The sequence below is a fragment of the Leopardus geoffroyi genome, chromosome E1 (assembly GCF_018350155.1).
Source record: "Leopardus geoffroyi isolate Oge1 chromosome E1, O.geoffroyi_Oge1_pat1.0, whole genome shotgun sequence".
In the NCBI taxonomy this organism is placed as follows: Eukaryota; Metazoa; Chordata; class Mammalia; order Carnivora; family Felidae; genus Leopardus; species Leopardus geoffroyi.
In genome coordinates, this window is record NC_059330.1 from 37,517,083 (window position 1) to 37,537,795 (window position 20,713).

At 38.7% G+C, this 20,713-nt stretch overlaps 1 protein-coding gene and 1 pseudogene across 1 annotated transcript in view; both read right to left on the bottom strand.

Annotated features, from left to right (window-relative positions):
- Window positions 1–20,713, bottom strand: part of NPEPPS (aminopeptidase puromycin sensitive) — a 96,286-nt gene that overhangs the window by 36,627 nt on the left and 38,946 nt on the right. Inside the window, exon 3 of the mRNA XM_045488593.1 lies at window positions 4,520–4,597. Coding sequence (XP_045344549.1) covers window positions 4,520–4,597 — 78 coding nt within the window. The remainder of the gene's footprint in view (window positions 1–4,519; window positions 4,598–20,713) is intronic.
- Window positions 8,299–9,267, bottom strand: LOC123603554 (annotated as a pseudogene).

The following is a 20,713-nucleotide window of genomic DNA, read 5'->3' on the forward strand; positions in this document are numbered from 1 at the left end:
CTTAACCGACTGAGCCAGCCAGGCACCCCAACTCTGTGATTTCTAAATACCTTGCTTATACAGCTATTTCTTCATTTTTCAATTTTACATATTATTTTCTTTTTACTATAGAAAGTAAAGTTTTAGCTAAATTACATCTCCCACTCCTTTATCTTTTACAAAGAGTTAATTTTTTTATGACCATGCAAATCTGAAAATATCTTTATTTTACCCTCTTTAAATTCACAATTTGGCTAAGCACAGAATTACTTCTAGACTGAGAATCATATTCATTCATAATTTTGAAGGAATGGCTTCATTAGGGTCTAGTTTCCATTGTTCCTGATGGTCTACTACTATCCCTTTTTTAAAAACAAAGTATCATTCATTCAAGTATAGTTGACACACACTGTTACATTAGTTTCAGGTATAAAACAGTGATTTGGCAAGTCTATAAACTTTGCAGTGCTCATCCAAGTGTAGCTACCACCTATTACCATACAAGCTATTACAATCCCACTGACTATGTTTTTTATGCTGTACTTCTAATCCCCCCCAACTTATTCTATAAAGGGAAGCCTGTATCTCCCACTCCTTTTCACCCATTTTACCCACTCCCCAGTCTACTGTTATTTTGATTCCTGAACTGGGAAGGTAACCTGCTAGCATTCCCTCCTTCCTCCCAACCCCCTGACTTTGGGGAGAAACTCTTTGAGAGCCTCACTTTTATCCCTGGAAGTTCTAAGATTTGCAATGATACGGCATTTTTTACATTTATTAAGTTAGTCCCTCTCGGTGGTGTACCTTTTCAAAATGAAGATTCCAATCCCCTCAGTTCAAAGGAATTTTCTTGTTTGTGTCTTTAATAATTTTCTCTTCTCATTTTCTCTGTCCCCTCTTCTACTAGATGGATGTTGGTTCTGATAGATTGGTCCTCAAATCTTCTTCCCGTTTGTAAGATTCCTCTATTTCATTTTCCAAAACTTCTATTGAGTATTTTCTTTCTTTCTTTTTTTTTTTTTTTTTTTTACGTTTTTATTTATTTATTTTGAGAGAGAGGGCACAAACATGTGCGCGGGAGGGAGCAGAGAGAGAGGGGGAGAGAGAGAATCCCAAGCAGGCTCTGCACTGTCAGTGCCCAGCCCCACACAGGACTTGAACTCATGAACCATGAGATCATGACCTGAGCCGAAATCAAGAGTCAGACGCTTAACCGAATGAGCCATCCAGGCTCCCTAAGTTTTTTTATTTCTACTGTATTATAATTTCCAAAGTTTTCTTGCTCTAATTCTGTTTGATAACATTCTGTCCTGTTCTTATTTGATGAATGTGCTATTAACAATATCTCTAAGGATACTCATTTGTTTTGTGGGGTTTTTTGTGACTTTATTTTTGTCTTCTAGCAAGTTTCTATATTTCTATTATTGTCTGGTTTTTGACTCTTTCATAGAAGTTTAGTCAAATATCTGGTAATTGTTGCCCCAGTGACTTTGGGCTTGGCCATGCTATTTGCTTCAACCAGTGAAATGAGAATGGACATCAAGTACACCACCATTCGTGCAGAAGCGTTAAATGTATCTTTATGGTTTGTTTCTGTCCCCATCCCTGAGCTTCAGAAGCTGCTTACTACAGGTCCTAGAAAGAGAAGAGTTGTGAGTTGAGTGGAGCTCTTAGGTAAAGGTGGAAAGAAGGCTGCAGCAGTCCTCAGGGCTGTGTGTAAGCAAGAATTCTCTGCTGTAAGCCACTGAGATTTGTCATCCCATTTGTAGATGAAAATGTATGTATATACTTCTACATAGATGAAATATTTCTTTATTTTTTTTTTAATTTTTAAAAATGTTTATTTATTCTTGAGACAGAGACAGAGCGTGAACAGGGGAGGGGCAGAGAGAGAGGGAGACACAGAATCTGAAACAGGCTCCAGGCTCTGAGCTGTCAGCACAGAGCCCGACGCAGGGCTCGAACCCACAAATTGTGAGATCATGACCTGAGCCGAAGTCAGACACTTAACTGACTGAGCCACCCAGGCGCCCCTAGATGAAATATTTCTTGAAGGATTCACCAGATGATGGAAGTGGAAGGGATCAGAGGAAGAGAAATCTCAATTTTTATGTTATATTATTCAGTATCTTTTAATACATGTTCATGGCAAAACATTTATTTTTATGATCATTTCATACAAGAAATCCTAGTTAGAAAAAGGCAAAATGAAAAGAGGACTGAAATAAAAAAATAAAACTTCTCTGATTTAAAATTTTTCTAGGGGTGCCTGGATGGCTCAGTTGGTTAAGTGTCTGACTTCGGCTCACATGATCTCATCATGGTTTGTGGGTTCGAGCCCCACGTCAGGCTCTGTGCTGACAGCTCAGAGCCTGGAGCCTGCTTCGGAGGCTGTGTCTCCCTCTCTCTTTGCCCCTCCCCCACTTGTGCTCTATCTCTCTCAAAAATAAATAAATGTAAAAAAAGGTTTTTTTTATTTTTTCTAAAAATACTAGGCAATATATTATCAGTATAAAAACTATGGAAACTGGGGCACCTGGGTGGCTCAGTCGATTTAGCATCTGACTCCTGACTTCAGCTCAGGTCATGATCTCATAGTTCACGAGTTCAAGCCCCACGTCGGGCTCTGTGCTAACAGTGCAGAGCCCACTTGGAATTCTCTCTCTCTCTCCCTCTCACTCTCTCTCTCTGCCCCTAACCTGCTCACAGTCTGTCTCTCGAAGTAAATAAACATTTTTAAAAATTACGGAAACTAAAAAAAGGTATAAATAAGAATAAAAATAATCAATATGTCAACAACCAGACATACCATTGTATTTGTACAATTTTAGGGATATGATTCATCACCTTGTATATGTAATTTTGTATTCTGCTTTTCGATTTTACATTATAACAAGCACTTCACAGCATTAAGAATTCATAACCTCACTTTTAATTGCTATATATATTCCACCATACTGATATGTTATAATTAGCTTAATTATTCCCTTACTGTTGGGTAAATATATTCACTCTTATTTTTTACTGCCTTAAGTAATGTCTCAACAGACATTTCTAAGCATAAAGCATTTCTTGCATTTAGGATTTTTCTTTATATTCAGAACTGCTGAGTCAAAAGACATGAACATGTTTAGACATGTTTTTTTAAGTTTATTTTTTTTCTGAGAGTGCAAGAGAGAGCACGACCAGGAAAAGAGCAGAGAGAGAAGGAGAGAGAGAGAATCCCAAGTAGGCTCCATGCTGTCAGCACAGTGCCTGACAGGGGGCTTGATCTCACAGTTTGTGAAATCATGACCTGAGCCAAGATTAAAGAGTCAGAAGTTTAACCAACTGAGCCCCTCAGGCCCCCCAGGCTTTTGATACATATTGCCAGACTGCCTTCCAAATACACTGCATGGATTTGCACTCCCACCAGTAATATCAAAGTAGTCAAATCATTAAGAATCTTTTTTTTAACTTTAGCTTACATAACAGACAAAAACTGGTATATCAGTAAATGCTGTTTTCATATTTCTCATTACTAGGAAGTCAAATGTCTTTTCACATGTTTTAGTCATTTGCATTTTCTTTTATACAAATTGCCTGTTGCTTTTTTTTTTTTTTAACTTTTAATTCCAGTTAGTTAATGCACAGTGTTATATTAGTTTCAGATTTTCTATACAGTGATTCAATACTTCCATACAACTCTCGGTGCTCATCACAAGTGTACTTCACCTGCTGCTTTTCAAATTGATCATAAATCAAAGTCATATAGTGCTTTACCAATTGACTTGTATGTAATTTCTTATACTACATTAAGCTCAGTCTTCTTTTTTCTTTGTGTGTTTTTTTTTTAATGTTTATTTATTTTTGAGAGAGACACAAAGAGACAGAGTGCTAGCGGGGAAGGGACAGAGAGAGAGAGGGATACACAATCTGAAGCAGGCTCCAGGCTCCGAGCTGTCAGCACAGAGCCCGACACAGGGCTCGAACTCACAAACCATGAGATCATGACCTGAGCCAAAGTTGGATGCTTAACCACTGAGCCATCCAGGCACCCCTTTCTTTGTGCTTTTATACCTAATAATAGTATCGTATCAATAAATATTTCCTTTTGTGCCCTCACTTGCATAATATACATCAAAATCATCTGTGGGAAATTCACCTCAGACATGTGGATTCAAGTATGGAAAGACAGAGCTGGGTAACTGTATTTTTTTAAAAGCTGAAACTAAAAAGGTGAAAAACAATGCATTATTTTCTAGGATAGGATGATCATTAGTTTTGGTCATCTTTTTTCCTGGTGGCCCAAAAGCTGTAATGAACCTCTTTCAAAAGCTTTGTCTTAATATTTAATCTACTTAAAACGGTGAGGGGATTGAGGAGGGCACCTTTTGGGATGAGCACTGGGTGTTGTATGGAAACTAATTTGACAATAAACTTCATATATTGAGAAAAAAAAAAAACGGTGAGGGGAAAAAAAAGGCACACAACAAATTTCTTTGGAAGAAGTAAGATGTCACTATTCATCATGGGATCTTACAAAAGTCATGACTCTTACCTGTTTGGAGAGTGCTAGGAAAAGACAAGGTGACTTTTTCATCTTCATTCTGATAATTAAATCCTGTAGCATGTATTTCTGGAATGGAAATAAAAAACATTACTTCACGTATCTGACTGAACTAAGACAAATCTAGACTGCAACAATTAACTTTTTTAAGAGCACAATCTCTACTAAAACTAAATATTCTTTTTTTTTTTCTTTAAGTAGGCTTCACACTCAACGTGGGGTTTGAACTCACAACCTTGAAATCAAGAGTCACATGCTCTATCGACTGAGCCAGCCAGGTGTCCCTAAAACTAAATATTCCTAATTTAATAAATTAAGTTGGTAGTAACAAAAGTATCATTTCAAACTAACCTATTTTAGGCCACATCCTAAGTTAAAAAGGCTCATGAAAAACAATTATACATCTGTATTAATACACAAAACTTTCATAACATAAAGGAAATGGGGCTAATATAAATGTGAAAAGGTTTTCTACCAGATTCCCAGACATGCTTCATTCACATCTTTGTGTGACTAAGATATTTAAGTTTGCTTCTATTTATTTTGAGAGAGACTGAATGAGCGGGGGAGAGGCAGAGAGAGGGGGAGACAGAATCCCAAGCAGGCTCTGAGCTGTCAGCACAGAGCCTGATGTAGGGCCCGAACCCATGAACCATGAGATCATGACCCGAGCCGAAATCAAGAGTTGGATGTACAACCAACTGAGCCACCCAGGCATCCCTGTCCCAGACAAGATACTGCTTTCTATGTTGTAGTTTTACTCACGAACGTTCGAAAGATATAGCAAATTGCCAAGATTTCGGTGTTAAAATATATCAATGAAAGTTCTTTCCCCTAACCAAAGATAGGTAACAATTCCAACCAAAATACAGGTCATACTGGGGTGCCTGGGTGGCTCAGTCAGTTAAACATCCAGCTCTTGATTTCGGCTCAGGTCATCATCTCATGGTTTGTGTGTTCCAGCCCCACATTGTGCTCCATGCTGACAGTGCAGAGCCTGCTTGGGATCCTCTGTCTCCCTCTCTCTCTGTTCCTCCCCTGATGGTTCTTGCTCTCTCAAAAATAAATAAAAAATTTAAAAAAATCAAATGTAAAACACAGGTCATACTTCCAATAAAATTCTTTGTTGTTGCATTTTACAGAAATACAGGTGAAAACAGATGCGTGGATTAAATTACACCTTTGATTTACTCTCTACCAGTAGTAACAAAAGATTGCTTATTTGATACTTCAGAATGCTCAATTGACACTTGAGGGAAAAGAGCTAAGGTAGATCAACTTCAACCACATCACATTCCCAACATCAGAAGTCAGCCAGAGAGGTAGCCTTAATAAGCACATGAATAGATGCTCAACATCCTTCAACGTCAGGGAAATGCAAATCAAACCACAATGAAACACCACTTCACACCCACTAGGATGCCTAAAATCAAAAAGAGAGAAAATACTAAGTGTAAGGGAGGATGTAGAGAAATTAGAATCCTGGTACATTATTGGTGGGAATGTAAACCGGCGCGGCCGCTTTGGAAAACAGCCCAGCAGTTCCTCAAATAATTATTAAATAGAATAACCATAAGACCCAGCTCCCACTTCTATATACCAAGTGGGATATATCCCACTTGGTATATATCCAAGAGAAATAAAAACATATGTCTACACAAAAACTTATACGCAAATGTTTGTAGTAGCATTATTCACAATAGCCAAAAAGTGGAAACAACCCTAATGTCCATCAAATGATGAACAGATAAAATGTGGTATACAATGGAATACTGTTTGACAACAAAAAGAAATAAAGTGTTGCTATATACTACAGTAAAGATAAACCTTGAAAAATATTGTATTAAGTGAAAGAAACCAGACACAAAAGGCCACATATTTATAAGAAGTGTTCAGAATAGGCAAATCTATATAGAGACAGAAAGTAGGTTAGGGGTTGCCTAGGGCTGGGAGTTTGAGGAGAAAGGGAAAGTGACTGCTTACAGGTACATTCTTAATGGGGTGATGATGAAAATGTTTAAAATTGATTCTGGTGATGGCTGTGCAATTCTGTGAGTATACTAAAAATTACTGAATTGTACACTTTAAATGAGTGAATTGTATGGTATGTGAATCCTATCTCAATAAAACTGTTATTAAAAGAGAGGGTAAAAAGACAGAGAGGTAGGCTTATCAGCCATGGACTTAAGTTTGATATGGGTAACAATAATTCAGATTTAATAACATTCTGTAAGCCAGGCAAGATGCCCACAATTCACTCCTTTTCATGAATCACCCTGATTGAATTTTCAATGTTTCTAATACTATTATGGTTCAAACATGTCTTTATAAAGCTAAATCTTCACAAAACCATTAAACTATAATTTCAGTTTTTTAAGTTTATTTATTTTCAGAGAGGAAGGGAGCGCAGGGGTGGGGCAGAGAGAGAGAAGGAGAGATAGAATCCCAATAGGCTCCATGCTGTCAGCGCTGAGCCCCATGTGGCCCAATCCCATGAACTGTGAGATCATGACCTGAGGTGAAATCAAAAGTCAAGGCTCAACCAACTGAGCCACGCAGACGCCCTACAATTTCAGATTTTAAAAGAACTTTAATCAAATATTTGTTTTAAAGATGAAGAAAATGAGATACATAAAAGTTAATGATTTGCCTAAGGTCACATAGTTGGACTAGAACTCAGTTCCCTTCCTACTGCCAAAATTGTTTCTACCGTCATAAACTAGTTCCTAAATTTGAAAAGAACTCATGACTTGGCATATATACAATACTGATGAAATCTTCACTGAAATGACTTGCTGGCAAAAACTCGAGATTTGCTCTAACTTGATTCCTATATATAGAATCATACTTAGCCTAGAGAAAAACCAAGAATCACCTTAATGCTTAAGAATGTACCCCTCTGGGGGTGCATGGATGGCTCAGTCGTTGAGCATCGGATTTTTGATTTCAGCTCAGGTCATGATCTCATGGTTCATGGGATCAAGCCCCACAGTGGGCTTCGTGTTGACCGTGCAGAGCCTGCTTGGGATTCTCTCTCTCCTTACCTCTTAGACTCTCTCCTGCTCATTCTTTCTTTCTCTCTCAAAATAAACTTAAAAAAAAAAAAAAAAAAAAAAAAGAGTCATATGATCCACCAACTGAACGAGCTAGGTGCCCCAAGAATAGCAGTTTTTAAATTGAAACAAGTTTTGTGGGGCACCTGGGTGGCTCAGTTGGTTAAGTGTCCTACTTTGACTGAGGTCATGATCTCGCAGTTCATAGGTTCACGCCCCGTGTCAGGCTCTGTGCTGACAGCTCAGAGCCAGGAGCCTGCTTTGGATTATATGCTTCCCTCTCTCTCTCTGCCCCTCACTCTTTCTCACTCACTCTTTCTCTCTCAAAAAATTAATAAACATTAAAAAATTAAAAAACAACAATCAAGTTTTGTATTGCCGTATTCCATTCTAATACGGGTTTCAAGTGTACATAGCAACTATATTACATGTGTAAAAAAAAGAATAAACCCTCCTCTAAAATTCTCTTAGGAAAAAAAGGGTAGTATGGGGTGCCTGTATGGGGTGGCTCAGTCCGTTGAGCACTGGACTTCTGCTCAGGTCATGATCTCTCAGTTCATGGGTTCGAGCCCCATGTTGGGCTCTGAGCTAACAGCTCAGAGCCTGAAGCCTCCTTCAGATTCTGTGTGTCTCTCTCTCTGCCTCTCCCCAGCTCATGCTCTGTCTCTCAAAAAAAATAAATAAATAAAGGTTAGAAAAAAGAGTAGTAATCATATATTTGAATTCTTAAAAAGTCTCTTGTATTATGGGACACTCTTCCAGTCAGTCAGTCAAACTGGGGGAAGGGGGCTGTGGTTTTTCTTTTTGAATGCTTGTTGTAACAGTGTCCTTCCAGTGGCTGAGGCAGTTTCGTTTTCTTTAGACATCATTAGGCGCTGAAGCTCTCACAGGACAACTTTGATGCTATATGAATTCTGCCATTTTGCTAACACTGATATGTCTCTTGGGTCCACCACTCCATTAGAACTCTTAACTCCATTCATATTAATTTTTATTACAAATCTTACAAATGGGGGTACTCCTGGGTATTTATATTCACATTTAATTTTAAGACTGTATATTTGATTTTCATAAATTGTCCAAGGCCATAATGGCTGCAATCTTATGTCACTAATACTAATTCTTTTTTCTTTTCTATTTTCAGTAGGCTTCAGGCCCAGTGCAGAGCCCAATGCAGGGCTTGAACTCACGACCCTGAGATTAAGACCTGAGCTGAGATCAAGAGTCAGATGCTTTACTGACTGGGCCACCCAGGCACCCCTAATATCTTTTTTTAATAAGCACATACCACTATGAGGGAGCCTACTGTTATCATTAAAGCCAATCTGTATTATCAGTGGATAACACAATTGGTAATTATAAGGCGACTCCTGCTTTACTTAATAAAATCTAGATGAGTTTTTCTTAATTGAAAATTTGCTGAATATGTTCATATATGCTAACAATCCTATATCTCAATTTAACCTTTTATTCAACCAGTACTATGCTACATAAATAATAGATATAAAAAATAAAGAATATATAAAATAGCTTCCTTCCTTTGTGAACCACAGGCTTCCTGTAGGTCTCACTGATTCTCTGATCTCTTGCATTCACAATGTGAACATAAAACATTATTTACATGCTGAAGTATCTCATATTTTTCTTGACTTTAAAAAATATTAGTAGTCATAAAAATCAAATCTATTTTTACTCAACACCCCAAAAGCAAATAATCTAATATAAAAATGGGCAGAAGAAAAAGAGGTTAGAGTGGGAGAGAGCCAAAGCATAAGAGACTCTTAAAAACTGAGAACAAACTGAGGGTTGATGGGGGGGGGGGGGGGGGGGGGGGGAAGGGTGGGTGATGGGTATTGAAGAGGGCATCTTTTGGGATGAGCACTGGGTGTTGTATGGAAACCAATTTGACAATAAGTTTCATATATTGAAAAAAAATGGGCAGAAGACATGAATAGACATTTCTCCAAAGACATACAGATGGCCAACAGTCAGATGAAAAGATGCTTAACATCACTTGTCATTGGGGAAATGTAAATCCAAACTACCACGAGCTATCACCTCACACTGGTCAGAATGGCTAAAATCAAAAACACAAGACACAAGTATTGGCAAAGATCTGGAGAAAAAGGGACCCTCGTGTACTGCTGGTGGGAATGCAAACTGGTTCAGCCACTGTTGAAGACAGTAAGGAAGTTCCTCAAAAAGTTGAAAATATACCATATGATCCAGGAATCACACTACTGGATATTTACCCAAAAAGTACAAAAACACTAACTCAAAGGGATACGCGCACCCCTATGTTTATCGCATTATTTACAATAGCCAAATTATGGAAGTAACCTACGTGTCCACTGACAGATAAATGGATAGAGATGTGGAATATATACATACAACGGATTATTATTATTCAGCCATAAAAAGGAATGAAATCTTGTCATTTGCAACAGTATGGATGGTGCTAGAGGGTATAATACTAAGGGAAATAAGGCAGTCACAGAAAGACAAATATGATTTCACTCATATGTGGAATTTAAGAAACTAAATAAATGAATAAAGAAAAAAAAAGAGACAAAGAGAGAAACCAAGAAACTGACTCTTAACGACAGAGAACAAACTGAACAAACCAGAGGGGAGGTGGGTGAGGGGGATGGGTGAAACAGGTGATGGGAGATTAAAGAGTACACTTATCAGGATGAACACCGAGTAATGTACAGAATTGTTGAATCACTATACTGTACACCTAAAATTAATATAATACTGTATGTTAACTATACCGGAATTAAACAAAATTAAATTAAAAAATAAAAAATCAAGTCTATTTTAACATAGCACTAACCTCACAAAAGGTTGACCAAAATCTTAATCAACAGATACTAGAAGTATCAATTACATGAACTACCAAATGGAGCACTACAAAGCAGTGGGGAAAGGATAATGTTCTAGTAAGTAGTACTGAGGCACAATTCCCTTTGGGGGTTAGAAACCAAGCTGGACCTGGACTCATACCATACCTTAAGAAGTACATTATGTAAATCAAAACAAAGCTTTTCAAAGGTAATATGGATGGGGGCACCTGGGTGGCTCGGTCCACTGACCATCCGAATCTTGGTTTTGGCTCAGGTCATGATCTCAGTTTGTGTGATTGAGCCCCATGGGGCTCTGCGCTGACAGCACAGAGCTTGCGATTCTGTCTCCTCATCTCTCTGCCCCTCCCCTGCTCATGCTCATGCTCTCACTCTAAAAATAAATAAGTAAACTTAAAAAAAAAAAGATAATAGGGGCACCTACATGGCTCAGTTGGTTAAGTATCCGACTCTCGGTTTTGGATCAGGTCATGATCTCAGTTTGTGGGTTCAAGACCTGCATCCAGCTCTGCACTGTCAGTGCAGAGCCTGCTTGGGATTTGCTCTCTCTCCCTCTCTCTGCACCTCCCCTGCTCGCTTGCGTGCTCTCTCTCAAAATAAATAAATATTTTTTTAAAAAAGGTAATATGGGGGCGCCTGGGTGGCTCAGTCGGTTAAGCGTCCGACTTCGGCTCAGGTCATGATCTCATGGCTCGTGAGTTCAAGCCCCGCGTCGGGCTCTGTGCTGACAGCTCAGAGCCTGGAGCCTGTTTCAGATTCTGTGTCTCCCTCTCTCTCTTTGACCCTCCCCCGTTCATGCTCTGTCTCTCTCTGTCTCAAAAGTAAATAAACGTTAGGGGCGCCTGGGTGGCGCAGTCGGTTAAGCGTCCGACTTCAGCCAGGTCACGATCTCGCGGTCCGGGAGTTCGAGCCCCGCGTCAGGCTCTGGGCTGATGGCTCAGAGCCTGGAGCCTGTTTCCGATTCTGTGTCTCCCTCTCTCTCTGCCCCTCCCCCGTTCATGCTCTGTCTCTCTCTGTCCCAAAAATAAATAAACGTTGAAAAAAAAAAAAATTAAAAAAAAAAAAAGTAAATAAACGTTAAAAAAAATTTTTTTTTAAATAAAAAATAAAAAGGTAATATGGATGATATCTTCATGATATTAGAATCGAAAAAGTTTTGGGGCGCCTGGGTGGCGCAGTCGGTTAAGCGTCCGACTTCAGCCAGGTCACGATCTCGCGGTCCATGAGTTCGAGCCCCGCGTCGGGCTCTGGGCTGATGGCTCAGAGCCTGGAGCCTGTTTCCCATTCTGTGTCTCCCTCTCTCTCTGCCCCTCCCCCGTTCATGCTCTGTCTCTCTCTGTCCCAAAAATAAATAAACGTGGGAAAAAAAAAAAAAATTTTATAAAAAAAAAAAAAAAAGAATTGAAAAAGTTTTGTTTTTTTTTTTAAGACAAAAAGCAACAGTCACAAAGAAAAAGAAAAGGGGAGGGGGGTGGTGCCTGACTGGCTCAGTCAGTAGAGCATGCGACTCTTGACCTCAGGATTGTGAGTTCGAGTCCCACACTGGGTGTAGAGATTATTTAAAAATAAAATCTTTAAAAAAAATTTTTAAAAGAAAAAAATGATAAATTGTATTTCTCATGAAATAAGAATTTCTGTACATTAAGAGACACCATTAAGAAAGTTAAGAGGCACCATTAAGAAAGTTAAGATGCAGGGGCATCTGGGTGGCTCAGTCAGTTAAGTACCTGACTCTTGATTTTGGCTCAGGTTCTGATTACACGGTTCATGAGTTCAAACCCCGCATTGGGCTCTGCACTGACAGCATGGAGCTTGTTTGGGATTCACTCTCTCCCTCTCTCTCTGCCCTCCCCTGCTCTCTCTCTCAAAAAAAAAAAAAAAAAAAAAAAAAAAATTAAAAAACTTAAACTTAAGATGCAGAAGATATTTGTGACACATAAGTGGCAAAGAACTTACATCCAAAACATAAAAAGAACTCCTTTAAATTCCAAGAAAAAGACATAGAACTCAGAATAAAAATAGGCAAAATACTTTGACACAATAAAGGAAATATGTATGCCCAATATATATACAATAAGGTAACCAACTTCATTAAAATCAGGAAATGAAAATTAAATCCTCAGTCAGATACCATTACATACCTACCAGATTAGCTAACAGCAAGAAGTCTAAAAACACCAAGTGTTAATAAGAATGTGAGGCAGCTGGGGTGCCTGGCTGGCCGAATAGAAGAGCATGCAGCAGTGAATTTGTGAGGGTCATGAGTTCTAGCTCCACGTTATGTGTAGAGATTACTTAACTAAATAAACTTGAAAAAAAAAAAAAAAAGCAGCTGGAACTCACTCTTGGAGGTAATGTAACTGACATACCTTGAAAATAATTACACCCTATAGCACAGAAACTCCACTCCAAGGCATATACTTGATGGCAAAGTATGCCTGTGTGCACCAGGCTGAACATTAAGAAACTACATAGCAGGGCATCTGGGTGGCTCAGTCGGTTAAATGTCCGACTTCAGCTCAGGTCATGATCGATTTGTGAGTTTGAACCCCACATCCATTTCTGCACTGACGGCGTGGAGCCTGCTTCAGATCTTCTGTCTCCCTCTCTCTCTCTGTCCCTCCCCAGCTTGCTCTCTAAAATAAATAAACATTAAAAAAAAAAAAAAAAAGTATGTAGCCACATTGTTCCCAATAGCCTCAAACTAAAACAATCCAGATGTCCATCAATGTCCACCAATGGAAGAAAGGATAAATATATTTTGGTATGTTTCTATAATGGAATGCAGGGTAGTGACAAAAAAGAATAAACTCCATGGGAATGCAAGCTGGTGCAGCCACTCTGGAAAACAGTATGGAGGTTCCTCAAAAAACTAAAAATAGAACTACCCTACGACCCAGCAATTGCACTACTAGGCATTTATCCATGGGATACAGGTGTGCTGTTTCGAAGGGACACATGCACCCCCATGTTTATAGCAGCACTATCAACAATAGCTAAAGTATGGAAAGAGCCCAAATGTCCATCGATGGATGAATGGATAAAGAAAATGTGGTGTGTGTGTATGTGTATATGTATATATACACATACACACACACACACATATATATGTGTGTGTGTGTGTATATATATATATATATATATATATACACACACACACATACATACATATACACACACAATGGAATATTACTCGGCAATCAAAAAGAATGAAATCTTGCCATTTGCAACTACATGGATGGAACTGAAAGGTATTATGCTAACTGAAATTAGTCAGTCAGAGAAAGACAAAAATCATATGACTTCACTCATATGAGGACTTTAAGAGACAAAACAGATGAATATAAGGGAAGGGAAACAAAAATAATATAAAAACAGGGAGGGGGACAAAACAGAAGAGACTCATAAATATGGAGAACTGAGGGTTACTGGAGGGGTTGTGGGAGGGGGGATGGGCTAAATGGGTAAGGGGCATTAAGAAATCTACTCCTGAAATCATTGTTGAACTATATGGTAACTAATTTGGATGTAAATTTTAAAAAATAAAAAATAAAAAAATAAATAAAATAAAAATTAAAAAATTAAAAAAAAAATAAACTCCAGCTGTATACAACATGGGCAAATCTTGGGGCGCCTGGGTGGCGCAGTCGGTTAAGCGTCCGACTTCAGCCAGGTCACAATCTCGCAGTCCGTGAGTTCGAGCCCCGCATCGGGCTCTGGGCTGATGGCTCAGAGCCTGGAGCCTGTTTCCGATTCTGTGTCTCCCTCTCTCTCTGCCCCTCCCCCGTTCATGCTCTGTCTCTCTCTGTCCCAAAAATAAATAAACGTTGAAAAAAAAAATTTTTTTTAAATAAAAAAAAACATGGGCAAATCTTAAAAACTTAATATTGAGCAAAAGAAGCCATACAGTATTTTACTGTGTGATTCCATTTATATAAAGTACAAAAAATGTAAACTAAGCTATATTATTCATGAATGTGTACTTATGTTGTCACACTATAAAGCAAAAGAAGAAAATCATTACTTTGAAAGTCAAAGTAAGGTAAGATGGGATGTGATCAGAAAGGGGCATGGTAATAAGTCTTTAGGATTATAGTACTAAGCTGTACAATTGCCATAGGCACTTTTTTGAGGTACACAATATTTTTCACGATAAAAGGTTTAAAAAATTTAAGGAAATGCAAGTCATACTAAAAACAGATGGGTGTCATCTATCCTAACTCCAAAACATTTCTTATAGTTGCTTTAAACACAACTAAACTAGTTCAGTAAAAACAGATTAAGAGAAAAAAATAGTTTACCCTATAGATGCTGAAAACATGATTAAACGTTCATCAGCCACTCTTGGTAAAAACTTAGTAAGTATAGATAAAGCTGTATCAGTTATGAGACTGTATTTCAGGAAAATCCAAGAGAATCAAGTGAAAAGAAATGATTTAAAAAATTCAGTAAGGTAAAACAAGATACAAAATTAACACAGAGTGGAGGTGCCTGGCTGACTCAGTCAGTAGAGCATGTGACTCTTGATCTCAGAGTCATGAATTCAAGCCCCACATTGGGCATAGAGTTTAAATTAAAAAAAAATTTAACACAGAGAAATCAAGAGCCATAACTAGAAGATATAACAAAAGACTTCATTCATAATAACAACAAGAAGTATAAAACACCTAGGAATACATATAGTAAGAAATGTGTAAAATCTTTTTTTTTTCCTTGGGGGGGGTGCAAGTGAGCGAAGGGCAGGTGGGGGTGGGGAGGGGGGAGGGAGAGAGAGAGAGAGAGAGAGAGGGAGAGAGGGAGAGACAGAAATGCAGCTCACCTGAAATGGGGCTTGTGCTCACCTGAAGTGGGACTCGAACTCATGAACCGTGAGATCATGACCTGAGCCAAAGTCAGATGCTTAACAAATGAGCCACCCAGGCACCCGAAATGTGTAAAATCTTTATGAAGATAATTTCAAACACTACTCAGAGACACAAAAGACAAACAATGGAAAGGTAAATAATAATCTTAGGGATAAATCTCATTGTTATTGTCTTTAGGTTACATATCATATGATCCCAATAAAAATTCCAATAGTTTTTCTTTTTTTTTTTTTATTTTATTTTATTTTTTTTCAACGTTTATTTATTTTTGGGACAGAGAGAGACAGAACATGAACGGGGGAGGGGCAGAGAGAGAGGGAGACACAGAATCTGAAGCAGGGTCCAGGCTCTGAGCCATCAGCCCAGAGCCCGATGCGGGGCTCGAACTCACGGACCGCGAGATCGTGACCTGGCTGAAGTCGGACGCTCAACCGACTGCGCCACCCAGGCGCCCCTAGTTTTTCTTTTTTAATGGGACAATCTGACACTGATATTCATATGTAAAAATAAATAAGAAACTCGATGAATTCAGAACAAGAAATGTAATGAGAGGGCCTGTTATATAGCTATTAAAACATACTACAAAATTACAATAATTGTGAGTATGGAACTACACTTAGCAATACAGAACATTCAAAAAGTAAAAAGGAGAATCAAATACATATGATTTAACATACAATAAAGGTGGCATTTTGAATATGAGGGAAAAGATGGATTATTCCATAAAAGATGTTGTGGCAAAAATTTAAGTTGGATTCATACCTTATATCTAATATGAAAATAAATTCCAAGTGGAAGAAAGACTTATGTTTAAAAACAGAACTATAGGGGCGCCTGGGTGGCGCAGTAGGTTAAGCGTCCGACTTCAGCCAGGTCACGATCTCGCGGTCCGTGAGTTTGAGCCCCGCGTCGGGCTCTGGGCTGATGGCTCAGAGCCTGGAGCCTGTTTCCGATTCTGTGTCTCCCTATCTCTCTGCCCCTCCCCCGTTCATGCTCTGTCTCTCTCTGTCCCAAAAATAAATAAACGTTGAAAAAAAAATTTTTTTTTAAATAAAATAAAACCAGAACTATAAAAATACTGCCTTTTATAAATAACCAATGCCTGGAAAAACCTTTCTAAACATGCCTTAAAATCTAGGGCGCCTGGGTGGCGCAGTCGGTTAAGCGTCCGACTTCAGCCAGGTCACGATCTCGCGGTCCGGGAGTTCGAGCCCCGCGTCAGGCTCTGGGCTGATGGCTCAGAGCCTGGAGCCTGTTTCCGATTCTGTGTCTCCCTCTCTCTCTGCCCCTCCCCCGTTCATGCTCTGTCTCTCTCTGTCCCAAAAATAAATAAACGTTGAAAAAAAAAATTAAAAAAAAAAAAATCTAGAAGTCATAGGGGCACCTGGGTGGCTCAGTTGGTTAAGGGGCCAACTCTTGGTTTCAGCTCAGGTCATGATCTCATGGTTGTGGGATCGAGCCCCACATTGGGCTCCTCACTGAGCATGAAGCCTGCTCGGAATTCTCTCTTCCTCTCCTTTTGCCCCTCTTCCTGACTCACACACACACACTCTCTCTCTCTCTCACTGATAGAAAAAGGGTTACTCTCCCTTAGATTTAGTATTGATTTTTTTAAAAAATCAGTAAAAAAGGACAGCATCCGATTAAAAATCGGCAATGATATGAACAGGCACATCACAGAAAATTCAAACAAGAATTGTTTGAATTGTTTATTTATTTTGAGATAGAGAGAAAGCATGAGCAGGGGAGGGGCAGAGAGAGTGAGAGAGAGAGGCTCCCAAACAGGCTCTATGCAGTCACTGCAGAGCCTGATACATGACCATGAAATCATGACCTGAGTTGAAATCAAGAGTTGGATGCTTAACTGACTGAGCCACCCAGGTGCCCCGAATATGAATGGTTTTTAAAATACACAGATTCTTAATTTGATAATATAAAGAAATACAAAGTAAAGGTATTATAAGATTACCTTTTACCTATCAGATTACCAAAGATAAAAAAATTTGAGATGATACGGTACTGAATACAGTGTTTGATTAACAAGTTTCTGGATATTAGTATAGTCTCTATAAAGTGCAATTTGACAATATCAATCAATATTACAAATATATATACCTTCTGAACCAATAATTCAACTTCCAGGAATTTATCCCAAATACCTTCTCATATATGCAAAATGATGTGTGATATATACAATACTATTCACTGCAGCATAGAATTCCATTTAAATATCCATCAGCAATGGACTGGCTTAATGAATTATGATAAATTAATTTCACGGAATACTAATTAACCATTAAAAAATGAGGAAGCTTTTTATATACTGATTTATAACAAGCCCCAAAATAAGCAAAGTTCAGTTTTTCATGAAATACTACTTTTGTATTAAAAAGTAAGTTTCTGGGGCGCCTGGGTGGCTCATCCGACTCCAGCTCAGGTCATGATCTCACAGTTTACAAGTTCAAGCCATGCATTGGGCTCTGTGCTGACAACTCAGAGCCTGGAGCCTGCTTCAGATTCTGTGTCTCCCTCCCTCTCCCTCTCTCTCTCTCTCTCTCTCTGCCCTTCCCCCACTTGTACATGCTCTCTCTCAAAAATAATAAACATGAAAAAAATTTTAAGTTTTCAATTAACTAAAGTTGGTGTTTCACCAGGAAAATTCAGCAGAAGCAATAAGTATTAAGTTTAGGACAAAAGCACTTCTTCTCCACTCTTTAACTTTTTCATGTTAGCCCTCTATATATGCCCTCTCTGTCTGCATCAAAAAACTCTTCCTATATTAATATTTGAGCATGAACATCATGCACTAAAAGGTAAAACATTAGTTGAACCATGCAACACTTTTTTCCTCTTTATGTTTAAACATGATGAAATTTAATCACAGGAAAGGAAGTACAAAGAGAGAAATACAAGAGAGTATACTCAGAAAGCCACATTTTTAAAATGATTGAAATAGAAAAAAAAAAATACATAAAGTCAGCCAAAATTGTTATAGCTTACATCATCTACACAAGCTTCGAGCGGATTCTGTTCTTGTATTATACTGAGATACAAATATACAATCTTCTAAAAATGCCAGTAACAGAAGTTCCAATTCAACTGTACTTCAAAAGTTCCTTTATAAATGGTCATTTGGAGACATTTTCCAAAACAAGACATGCAGATGGCCAAGAGACACATGAAAAGATGCTCAACATCACTCATCATCAGGGAAATACAAATCAAAACTACAATGAGGTATCATTTCACACTAATCAAAATGGCTAAAATTAACAACACAAGAAACAACAGGTGTTGGCAAGGATGCAGAGAAAGGGGAATCCTCTTACATTGTTGGTGGGAACGCATACTGGTACAGCCACTCTGGAAAACAGTACCACAGTTCCTCAAAAAGTTAAAAACAGAACTACCCTATGACCCAGCAATTGCACTAGGGAGGTATTTACCCAAAGGATACAAAAATACTAATTTGAAGGGATACATGCACCCTGATGTTTACAGCAGCATTACCAACAAGAGCCAAAGTATGGAAAGAGTCCAAATGTCTGTCCATTGACTGATGAATGGACAAAGATGTGGGGTATACACACATCTGTCTGTCTTCTCTCTCTCTCTCTCTCTCTCTCTCTCTCTCTCTCTCTCTCTCTCACACACACACACACACACACACACACTATGGAATATTACTCAACCATAAAAAAGAATGAAATCTTGCTATTTGCATCAATGTGGATGGAGCTAGACAGGATTATGTTAAGTGAAATAAGTCAGTCAGAGAAAGACAAATACTCATATGTGGAATTTAAAACACAGTGGGAGGAAAAAAAGAGAGGGAAACCAAGAAACAGACTCTTAACTATAGACAAAAAACTGATAGTTACTATAGGGGAGGTGGGTGGGGGATGGGTTAAATAGGTGATGGGGATTATGGAGGGCACTTGTTCTGATGAGCACTAGGCATTGTATGTAAAACTAAATTCTATACCTAAAACTAATATTATACTGTATGTTAACTAACTGGAATTTAGATAAAAACTTTAAAAAATAAAAATAAATTAATGGTCTATTTGGAACTCAGAATATCATTTCTTCCAAGCCACATCTGTATGTAGCCTAATTAGGCAACCTAATCCACATAACTCTAGATAACCCACATATGCCTATATAGTTCAATACTAAATCGAATGTGATTAGGTTTTGTTTTGTTTATTCAGATGGCAACCTATCGACCATAGTGTTTCTGTGGTTTCAGAAAGCAGTTCATGGTGCAATGAAAAAGAATTCAAAGTTCAACACAGGCTTCCAATAGCCACCTGCTACTTGCAACATACCTTGTTTTTTCATAAAAACCAAAATGGTTTTGCACTGGGAAAAAAAAAAAAAAAAAAACACCATTCTGGAGGAATTACAGGGGAACCTACAGAGAACATGGAACCAAGAACTCAGAGAGTGTGAGGGGAGCGCTGTTGTCAAAAAAATAATAGCCTAGAACTGACTTTGTAAGGGTAACAATGGAAGGAGGAAGACAGTGGAATAAAATAGCCAATGTACTGAAAGAAAATAACTGCCAATCTAGAATTTTACGGCAAGGAAAAGTAATTCTTCAAAAATGAATGCTATGGAGGTGGGGGGTGACGCTTGGGTGGCTCAGTCAGTGGAGCATCCAACTCTGATTTCAACTCAGGTCATGATCCCAGGATTGTGGGATCAAGCCCCATGTCAGGCTCACGTTGAGCATGAAGCCTGTTTGGGATTCTCTCTCTCTCCCTCTGCCCCTGTCCTCTGCTCAAGATCTCTCTCTCTCTAAAATTAAAAAAAAAAAAAAAGGAATATTATGGGGCACCTGGCTTGTTTAGTTGGTAGAACATGCAACTCTTGGGGTCATGTGTTTGAGCCCTACATTGGAAGTAGATTTTACTTAAATTTTTATTTCTTTATTTAATTTTTTGAGGTGGGGGAGGGGGAGAGAGAGAAAGAAACAGGATCCCAAGCAGACCCCTCACTGTCAGTGCAGAGCCCAAAGTGGAGCTCAAACCCATGAGCCATGGATGAGATCATGACCTGAGCTGAAACCAAGTCAGACGCTTAACTGGCTGGGCCGCCCAGGTGCCCCATGTATTTAAAATTTTGTTTTAAGGGGCGCCTGGGTGGCTCAGTCAGTTGAGCGTCCGACTTCGGCTCAAGTCATGATCTCACAGTTTGTGGGTTCGAGCCCCACATCAGGCTCCGTGCTGACTGCTTGCTCAGAGCCTGGAGACTAGATTCTGTGTCTCCTTCTCTCTCTGCCCCTCCCCCGCTCACGCTTTGTCTCACTGTTTCTCAAAAAATAAATGTAAAAAAAAAATTTTTTTAATTTTGTTTTAAAAAATGAATAATACTGGTAATACACATCTGTCAAAACTC